The sequence below is a fragment of the Scomber scombrus genome, chromosome 9, assembly GCF_963691925.1.
Source record: "Scomber scombrus chromosome 9, fScoSco1.1, whole genome shotgun sequence".
Lineage (NCBI taxonomy): Eukaryota > Metazoa > Chordata > Actinopteri > Scombriformes > Scombridae > Scomber > Scomber scombrus.
Window position 1 is genome coordinate 12,112,202 of NC_084978.1, and position 10,854 is coordinate 12,123,055.

Genomic DNA, 10,854 nt, shown 5'->3' on the forward strand with positions numbered 1-10,854 from the left:
GATAATATTACCAGTGATGAAATACGGTATTATTTAAAAAAACAAACCCTGCTGTTCAGATTCAGGAATACAGCTCCCTCCGTCCAAATATGAGAAGTTCTTCACTCATTGTCCAACCCACAGACAGGGCAGGGCACCATACACACAGCAACAAAATAAATACAAAAGGCTAGGTACAGAAAAAAGACAAAGGAATCACAACACTTATGAAAAAACCAGCAGGTTTATTGATTCTTTATAACAGTACAGTAGATATGTTATGACCTTGCATTGGTAGTATATAGGTGCCGTAAGGAGCAGCAGTGTTTGTAATATTCATCTGACAAATGACTGACAAATCAAACACATACACTAGGAGAGAGGTCTTTTGACTTCTAATGCAATCACTTGACATCAATACCTGCAGATCCATCACCTCCATTTCACAATCATTAAAATGGAATCCAGAATAATCAATCAATAATCAAGACCCACAGTACAGTTTAAGAAGGCCATAACTCGGTCTTGGTCCATTCAGATTAAACACTGTGCACAAATAAGGTCACTTAAATGAGAGAAAATGGAAGCATGTAGGTAAGTTTTATAAAGCAAGTCGTCAAGCTGATGCGAGAGTAGTATGCAGTGGTGACTCTGTCCTGGTATGCTGTTCATATAGGGAAGCAAGGTGGGTGTTTGCGTTCGCATTAACGCATGGTGACAAACTCCTCAGATGAGGTGGGGTGAATGGCAATAGTCTTATCAAAGTGTGATTTGGTTGCACCCATCTTGATGGCCACAGCGAAGCCCTGCAGCATCTCATCACAGCCCAGGCCCTGCATGTGCAGGCCCACCACCTGGAGAAAAACAGACAGCTCAGTTTGAAAATAAATGCAGTAGCTGAGAGACAAAAGTCAAAAACGGGTCAATGTAAAACTTATTATTGATTTGTTTCAGGCAGTAATGACCTGACAGTTCCTTAAAACTTTGCTCCAAATGTTATTATTTCTCTATCACAATAAATATTTATTCCTGAAAGTGCAACTGTCAAAATAAAAGTTCAAAAAAATACATTGTTAATTATTTTTATCAGGAATTGACACTCAAAAACTCATCTTTATTTCATCAGGACTTAGATTTGATTGACAGGGGCCTCAAACAACCTCACAACAGTCATCACAGTATAATTTAAAGATTAATTATGATTCAGTGCACAAAAACACGTGACATCACCTTTTTCTGAGTCTTATCAACCCCAAACCAGTGAAGAAGAAGAAAAGTCTCTAAAGTGAAATGACCGATCATCGCTCATAGTAAGAAGCTGATTGAGGAATTACAGGTTTTCAGGGCGGTTACTCTAACCCTTAGATACTCTTACATTATTTATCAATGTGTAATGCTGTGCTGTCATTGAAATCCTGAACCTGCTTCTTCTGTGTCTACTTATGTAAGCTGACCACCCACATTTCCCAGAATGACTTCCAAGAATCTGCACTGACTTGATGAGAACATGTTGTGGCATATACGTCATTGTGAAGGTAGACAAAAACACCCGTTGTTACAACACTGTAAGAGCAACAGAGATATCAAGAGTCACGGCCCACACCCAAAATGTGAGGCAGGTAAATTACATTTTAGACTTGGAAAGTTTCTCTTTGTGTGTTTTATATGATGGATTTCTCTCAGCATTGGTGACATTAATGAGTCTAGACAGAAGAAGCTGTATAAAACCTGAGAAATTTGTAAGAAAAGTTTTAAACAGACAGGTTTCTGATCTGTAACGTTTTGACAGTCATCTTTTGCAGCGAGTCGCGGTTATCTGGTAAAAAGATGACTCTTACCGTCTCCTCCTTGCCCACACACACCAGCTTCATGATGCACAGACTCTTCCTGGTCGTGATGGCGTGATACATCGGAGTGAAAGAAGTCTTGTAGATTTTCACGTTCTCCTTTCCCCTAGATTTGATGGCCTCCTCTGTGACAAATATGAACCAAGGTTAAGACTAAGAGTTCTTGTTACTTAAGTCATTTAAGACCTGTAGATTAGTGTATTAAAGTATTGTTGCACTACAATGGACACACAAGAAAATACTTGCACCTCCCAGGATTGGGAGTATGGGAATATGTAAGCAATTAAGGACACTGCTCACTTGAGGACATATCTGGTAAAGACGTACTCACCTTCTGTGAGGCCCACCGTACCAATGGGTGGGTGGCTGAACACCACTGTGGGAATAGATGAGTAGTCCAACTTGGAATCCTTCTTGCCCTCAAATAGTCTGTGTGCCAGCTTTCTGCCTGCAGCAATGGCAACTGCCCCAACATACAACACATCATCAGGATGCATCTCTGAATAACAATTACTGTTATTCACATTCTCAAACCAGAAAACAAGTACAGAGGTATATTATTATAGCTATAAAACAGCGTTGGATGTCTGCTCTGCCAGAGATTTGTACAAGAAAAGCGTGGCAATATTTGTATCAATGACACTCATCTCTTTTCAAAATCACTGCAACAGACAAGTAACTTAATGTCTTGTTTGGTTAACCGACCTATTAAGATTTTATTTGAATGGATTTCTGAGATTATATCTGCAGTCAATTTGGTCAGTTGGTCGCAATTTATCTTGTTGGACCTGAACCAGGTTCAGGTTTAAACTGTCAAATTAGCACAAGTATTCACAGTTTGCTAATTTATTGGGCAGAGGCTGTACCAGTTTTTTTTTTAACGCCAAGTCAGAGTTAATGCAAATGTCACTGTCTTGTATACGAAAACGTGTTTTTCCTGTCGCCAGAATTTGCTTGGGCGAGGCATTTCCTGCCAATCATGGTGCAGTTATTTATGGCTAGCAGTGTTTAAATGTGATTATTACAGTCTTGCCTCTAAGGGTGTACTCACACTAAGCCTGGTTGCCTTGTGCCGTGCCGGAGCACGATTGTTCCCCCCTCCCACCTCCCCCGCTGGCCTGCGCTCACATTGCGTATAACGATCCGGACCCCAGCACACTTACGTCATCACAGTGTGCTTTCTTTGCGTTGAAGAAAGTGCACAATGGAGTTCATCGTTTTACTTACTTTGTGGCTTAGTTTGAATAGTTTTGGGCGCAGTGACACACGCCCTCAAACATGCCTTATAGAGCCTTATCAATTATGCAATGCGGGGATTTAATGGGACAGTCGCATCACTGAACTCACGGTTAGTGATCACACACACTGCCCGAGTCCATCTGAACTGAGCCCGGGCCCACTTCTTTAAGAAGGCCTGGGCATCGTACAGAGTGAACACACTAGTCAAACAAACCGGACTTTAGGGGTCAAACATGCTCGGGCACAGTACGGATTGCCTAGTGTGAGTATGCCCTAAAAGTCACAGCTTCAGCTTTACGCACATTGACCAGACTCTAATGTAAACATCACTACAGCTTTGAAGCACTATCTATAAAATGATTTAAGTTATTATTGCCACTTCTTACCAGGTGTGAGGAGGGCTTTGCCACAAACATCTCCGACCGCGTAGATTCCTTGTCGACTGGTGTTTTGGAACTCATCCACCACAATGTGGCCTCTGTCATCTGTAGTCACACCCTGACAAACACAGAGATTATATTGTTATTGTAAATTAGCAAAAATATCGCAATGAGAAGCCATAAAGAGTATCCCCTAATTCAGTGTAAAATGTACAATCTATGTCCTTTGCCTCATAACACAAATGAAGCAAACAAACAACTTTGTCACAGATAAAATTGGGATGAACAACAGTTATCAGGAAAGACATGATACAGCTGTTTCTACTCTCACTTATTATTCACAAGCTGCTGAGCTGTTAACAGTGTTCTCTTATAACAGAAACTTAAATAAGGAGTGAGCAAGGCAAGTTTTGTTTTCTGTCAATAGCAAGAAATTACTCATCCTATAGTGGAGGCTCAGAGGCTTTTAATATAACCCAGAACACACAGAGCAGAGGGAACCAAGTGTGATTAAGTTACATTTTGTGTTTTCCAAATAAAGTATTCATGGTTCCCTGATTGCTGCTTTGAAATGTCCCTCCAGTGTCCCACTTGGCCAATGGATCAGTTTTACTGGTCCCTCGTATAATTTCACTGGCCCTGCAGCCAAAAAATGAAAATAACTCTTTTCCATAATTTTGGTGATTTATTCAATGTATATATAATACATACAACAGTGAAGTACCCTCTAGAGTTGACTGTTTTCTTTTAGTTATGAATAAATAATGTTGTTATATTACACAAATGTGCAAAATATAAAATGTGGCACATATTGGATCAGTAAATGAACACACAGCGAGAGGAGAACAGAATTTATGATAATAACATTTCAGTTGATAACCCTGATAACCCTGATTATAAATGCTTGTGTGCAAGAACTGAGATGATGTTGCAAGATCTGTAGAAATGTACAAATCAAAATAAATCAGAGAGGGAAATAACATTTGTTTGTGTGCATGAGTTGACTTCAAGCTCCTTCTGTCTGCTCTGTGAGCCACCTGTCAACTTCAGACATGGAGCTGAACTGTTATAAATAAATGAAGAGGAGAAATGCAGAGGAGGAAAAATCAAACAGGCATTACTTTAAGTGCATCTGTCTCCACAGTAAACCATCTGTTGAGTGTTTGATGGTTATTTGCTTGTGCTTTAGAACGTGATTGCCGTGAAACAATCAGAAAATAACGTTTTATTTCTCTCATTCACTGCTTTGTTCTCACTATTGCCGCTCACTGTTCTCACTCAACCATCGCTGCTCTCTCTCGCTCGCACTCTCTTTTTCTCTCCTCTTTGTTAGAAATGAGTCAGGAAGCTGACAGCAAAGCCTAACTTTACTTTTAAACATTATCAAACAAAGGGAAACGTTCTCCCCTCATCCTAAACTGTATACTCATGACTCTGATTGGCAGTCATGGTTATACACTGGCCAATCAGCTTGCCCTGAGTAAACTTCAACCGGCCCCTGGCAATCGGACCAGCAGTTATATCAGACCTTGCATTCATCTTCACTTTCATAAATCAGAGTATGTGGTATTAATATATTAATTCCTCCTTTTCATACTGGCCATTAGATGAGTTCTTCAAGTCCTACAATGTAAGGGATCGGGGCAAAACCTAGGGATAGGGAAAACTTTTTTCAGTATTCAGTTAAGCTCCTGACTGTTGTTTTAAGACAGTTTTGAGAAATAGGGAAGCTATTCTTTAACAGACAACCCCCTATACCACGTGACTTATCTCTGCAGCTTGCTACCTTTGTCGTTGTACTGTACCACAAATAGAAGGAACAGAACTTAACCCAGATTTAACTTCCCCTTTAATCCGTTATTCATTTGCTTGTTCACCCTGAGCTAACAAGCATTTCACGGTGTGCCAACAGTCACGCTAAATACAAACGACTGAACAAAGGCTGTTACATGATATCTGTCCTGTCTTGTTCCCAGATTATCTCCCATCCTTTACCTCATATGACCCCATGCCTGCTTTATTTCAGGTTCTTTTTATACAAAAGACATTTTTATGGAACCTTCTTTTTTATTCAATACCATGTTATTTGATGTACTTCTTTTACATAGCTGTATTTATACAGCAGAAAGAAATAATGTGTGTTTAGGAAACAAACATTTTAAGATAATCTGTGAGGATAATTCATCGGGCAAGGTGTGGGTGACACAAAGACTGAGCTAAAAAGTAGTCAACTGTCTTAAATGCACCATCACTTTTTACTGTTTTATGGATAAATATGTTGTCTTGTGCACTTTTTCCAGCTTCAAAACGACACCTCTCAATGAGGATAGTAAAGGTTTTTAATTATTTTGCCTGTCTAGGAACATATGCCAATTTTTCTATTGAGTTTCTTTAGAGGATCTGTTGTTGCATCTGTACATTTGAGTATCCAGTTTACCGTAAACATCATAAGAAGACTGTTACCATCTCGCCGATGTTCAGTCCAGAAGTGTTGGGCTGTCTGCCGATGGCCCAGAGAAGACAGTCCACTTCCTCAATCGTACTGATCTTCTCCTCCTCATTTTTCTTCTCTGGATCTTTGGTAGCGAGTGTCACCAGCAGACCTTTGTCTGTTTTAGACACAGACTTCACGTGAGAGTTTCTCCACAAGTCTACACCAGAGTTTTGCAGTTCTTTGGTGCAGTTTGCGCTTACGAAGCTATCAAAGTTCCTCAACACCTACAGAGAGAATATGAGAGTACATGGAGACACATGTAATTCATTAGCGCACACTTCTTAAAATCTGTATTTATGTGTTTCGTCGTCAAAAAAAGCCTTGTGGTTCTATATATTTTCTTCTTACTCCGGTCTGTCGAATTATGAGGGATGTTTTTGATCCCAGGGTGGAAAGGATGCCTGCCATCTCCACTGCAATGTAACCAGCACCCACAATGACGCTGCGCCTGTTGGGAAAACAAAAGTTTAAATTATAGGCATATTTTTTGACATGGTGTCCAATAAACACCTAAGAGATTATAAGGCGCTTACTTCGGAAGGCTTTCAAGCTCAAAAAAGCCATCGCTGGTGATGCCCAGATTGGCCCCTGTAATAATCGATAAACAGAATATTTTGCACATTTTCCTTTTGTATTAGTGCTCTTATTTGGTAACTATAACAAAACCCATTACTGAGGTACAACGGCGCTCCAGGCAAAGATGACTCCCTTTTCCAAGTAAAATCTAAGTACAGTATCCTACAATATCCTACCTGGAACTTCATTCTCACTCAAGACAGTAGGCTGCCCTCCAGTGGCAATGAGGATGTGAGGCGCTGTGTATTTTTTTCCATTGACCTCGACAGTAGGCTGAGGACCACTTGTAAACCTGGCATGGCCTAGAATAGTTTGGATTTTAGCCTGTAAGGGAACATATGTTATTAGCATTATGTTTTCTTCATTTGAAGATAATATAAACACATTCAACAAGTTAAATAGTTCTTGAACCTGTGAGGATGCTTAAAGCCAACTTGACGGACATGATGGCAACCTGAAGTGAGACATGTAAATGGCTCTAACCTGACAGTGAATTAACAATAAGGTATTATGGTTAGGTACTTACCTTGTCAAGATTGTTGCGATAAATGTGATTTAGGTGACTAACGTAAATATCCCTTTTGGCCTTTAGAGTTCTGCAAACAAAGAATATGATTGTAGATAAGAGGTATATTTTTAAACCTTTTTAATGCAAATCAAGCTTGCCGTTCAAATGTGTTCATAGGATGCATGCACACACATATGCTTCTATGAATTTTTTTTTTTTTATGGAAAAGATTTATAAATGAACATGTGCTTCACTTAAATATCTGTGCCAAAACACAGATTCATCCCATCAGTACAGTAATTTTGAATTTTCTGCCTAAATCTGAGAATCTGTGAACAGCAATGCCCCAAACTATTATTATTATTGGAGTAAAAAAAAAAAGACATTTAGGCATGTTGCACTCAGAGTCCAACTGTTTATACACTTTCATCATGTAGTCTACAAAAAACAACCACCGAAAAAACAAAAAAGCAAATAGTGAAGTATTTAGCTATGTCTCCCAGCGGCTCCACTGCACAAATTCAAATATTTCTGCAGGTCATGAAGGAATGAAAGGCTTTCAGATTTTCAACAAACCATAGATTTGTGCCTAGCCAACAGATTCAAACTGGCAAATCTTGCAACCGTCTGCTCACAAGACTGCTGCTGTCTGCCGGGGCTCAGTTACAGATATTATCCAGGCAGTTGAAGCCTATCCTGCTTTTGCAAACAATACATGCACTTGTTTTTCGATACTTCTGGTTTTACTTCTTACGTCTGATACTTCTGTTATCATCCAAAGAAATCTGATGACTTTCTTTGTATAAATAAGTAGACAATGAGAGTATTTCCTTATGCTGTTATTCAATATTCCACTAATATCACACCATCTTACTTTTGAATTAAATAGTACCAACATTTTTGGCAGTATTTGATTATCCCATGAAATGTACACTTCATATAAACTACATCAATCTATTCACATGGGATTGTAAATTCCACTGCTGCAAAGTAAAGGGGGTGGACAAAATAACAGAAACATGAAACAAAGAATGCAATCCAATACAAAAGCACAAACTGCAACCTCAAAGGTTGAAACAAAAGTTGAACTAAAATCATTTTTGACATGATTTAATGAAACATGTTGCTGGTCTGTGATATCACATAGCTTTAGATTGTAACATAACACTAACAATACACATAAGATACAGAGGTTTGTAGACAGTTGGACAAATTCAAACAGGTTTACCTTAAAATAAAGCAAAGCCCTGTTGTCCGTTAATGTTTCATATCCTTGACTCAGGTTTCCTCATGCAGAGGCCACTCCTTCCTGCCCTATCTTTCACAATCACCTTAACTTAGCCATGTTTGTGCACAGAGATAGAGAAGTGGGCTAAAGTGAAGCAACAAATGGACCTGACACGCTACGAAGTTGTGTCTGAAAAGAGACACTGCTTTGTTCCAGAAACAGGCATAACAGGTGTCAGAGGAGGTCAGTGAGGTTGCACAAAAAAGTGAAAAAAAGACACCAAGAGATAACTTACTCCCAACTGAAACGAATGTTATCAACCTCAAAGCCGTAGTCGCTGTGATCATGGAGGTACTCAGCATGAACGGCTGCATTCCACATAACCTGTGAAGAGAGACAAAGGCACAACAATGAACAGTCAGTAAACTTTTAGGCATATTAAGAAATGATTCTGTCTATGTTGTGTGACTTACTACAAAAAGAGTTGAAAGAAAACCTTACCTTTTTTGGGACGCAGCCAACATTGACCTGGAAAACATAAAAAGAGATATTCAAATTAGACAGAAACAGCATCCAAAGACATGAGATTTTACAAAAAACCCAAAGTCCATGTTCATCATAGAAAGAGAAATAATTTATTTTCTGAAAAATGCTTACTTTGTCTTTCAATTATTTCTAACTTGCAGATAATTGCAGTTAAAGATTTACGTATATCACAAGTTCATGAAGTCATGCACTTTCCTTATTGCTTAATTTCAAACAAATAACATGTTAAAGAACCTTTGGTAACTTTCTTTTTTAATCAGCAATACGTCCAGCAATAACAATAACAGAGTAATATCACACCATCATGATACGATACTACTAAAAGTCAATAATAACATTAATATGAACTTTCTGCAAACAAGGCGGGTAAACTTTTTTGCATATGTAAAAGTGCATAAGTCAGGTTCAGGTGGATTTAACTCCTTGTTATATGGTTAATATATAATGTAAATGTATTCCCTTATTTTAACATAAGTGGATTATTTTTGACAAACTGTCTTAGCTTAATGCAATCAGTATCTTCCTGTGGTTAAAGTGGTGAAAAAAAAATCTGTTAGATAAACTGAAGAAGTGACTGTAATGGATGGAAACAATAACATGAACACCTGTATACACTAATACGCCTTCAAATGCAACAGCGCTGCAATAATAAAGCTTTATGAAGCCTCTTCCTTATAGTCCAACCAAATGTCAGACGTCTCAACACTTTCTCCTCTTTGAAAAGTTAATAAGGAAATTACTGATGGAAGGAACCCTCCTCAATACCAGAAATGTTAAGACTGTTTCATTTACATTGGGTTTTTATGTCCCATTGGAAGGGGAGAGGAGTGCTTATCAGCTGGGATGCTTCAAACTTCAAACAAACCCACCATGTTTGTTGCACACACACAAAAAACTTCCACAAAAGGAGTCCGGAGGTTTCGCAATGAAGCTGGTAAGCTGTGCAAAAGTTGCAGAGAGGATGGATAACTGTGGGGCTTTTTTTTTTTTTGGAAATTATTTTTTACTCACGCAGGTACCTCCGAGTTTGTGACTCTCGATCACGGCGGTCGTTGCTCCCAGCTCTGCCGCCCTCCGAGCACCGGCTAGACCTCCAGACCCGCCACCGATCACCAGAAAGTCAAACTGGATCGTGTCTGCTGCCGTCTGGTCTGAGGCCATGCTGCGGCGGATCACTCTGTGTCTGCGAAAAGAGGACAAAAGCTGCTTTGGGAGGACGAAGAAGCTAAGAGCTCGCGTCTGGGTTAGCTGGATTAATATTGCCATAACCAGGAAGCTCGCAGGCGTATGTGTCGGGCAAATGGGGAATGGGAGGGTCAAGTGAAAGCCACTGCTGTGTCATTATGAATTGCAACAATGGTGTGTAAATCCCAGAAACTGTTTTCACAATAGTCATGGTGATCCTCACATGAGCTACAGCAGTTTTTACAACAACAGGTGTAAATCAGAGCAAATTCTTCAACAAATAATTAAACTGTGAACGAGTTATATCATCTGAGCATTTAGGACTTTAGATTATAGTCATATCATTTCGCATTAAAGAAAGAAGTGTGACATTTAAGTAAGCAGAGAGGCAGTCTTGTCTTGGCATGTTACTCACCTGGTTAGTGACACAGTGCGAAGTAGTCTGCACACTTTTACAAACAGCATGTTTTTTGTTAGCTTCAGGGCATTTTAATGAGACGTATCTTCAGTATGCGGCTGTTTATCTCTGCCCCCTCTCTCTCTCTCTGTGTGTGTGTGCTCACTGTCAGCTGGTGGAGGCCTGCTTTGTCACATCAAATACAAAAGGTTTGAAGCACTTCCTGTGTCACCGGGCGAGCTCACAGAGATTTACAGACAGTCTGCTACAACAAACTGTTGCTTTCAAAAAATAAAATAAAGATCAAAGTGTACCGCCACGTTTAAAATGAATAAATATGATGCTGGAAGTCATTTTTTGTGGGCGTGGATAAACGTAGCTACCCAATCCACAACTGTTTACGTTTGTAGGCAGATTTTGATTTCAGCGTAGACGGTGGTAGGAAATGTCACTATTTTGTTTCCTAGGGCGGTGA

The 10,854-nt window shown here is 39.4% G+C and overlaps 1 protein-coding gene across 2 annotated transcripts; it reads right to left on the reverse strand.

The window, feature by feature from the left end:
• Positions 1-204: 204 nt before the first annotated feature.
• On the reverse strand, positions 205-10,632 carry gsr (glutathione reductase). 2 transcript variants are annotated; one of them, XM_062425172.1, is made up of 13 exons: positions 10,398-10,632; positions 9,809-9,980; positions 8,753-8,779; positions 8,547-8,635; positions 7,042-7,111; positions 6,692-6,839; positions 6,473-6,527; positions 6,288-6,387; positions 5,909-6,163; positions 3,452-3,563; positions 2,158-2,289; positions 1,818-1,951; positions 205-833 (listed from the first exon to the last, which is right to left on the reverse strand). In XM_062425172.1, exons 1-13 carry the CDS (start codon positions 10,445-10,447, stop codon positions 684-686), a joined length of 1,494 nt encoding a protein of 497 aa, XP_062281156.1. In that variant the 5' UTR covers positions 10,448-10,632; the 3' UTR covers positions 205-683. The 2 variants fall into 2 exon arrangements, with proteins under 2 accessions (XP_062281156.1, XP_062281155.1); XM_062425171.1 differs by lacking the exon at positions 10,398-10,632 and having other exon boundaries at positions 9,809-10,335.
• Positions 10,633-10,854: the final 222 nt, after the last annotated feature.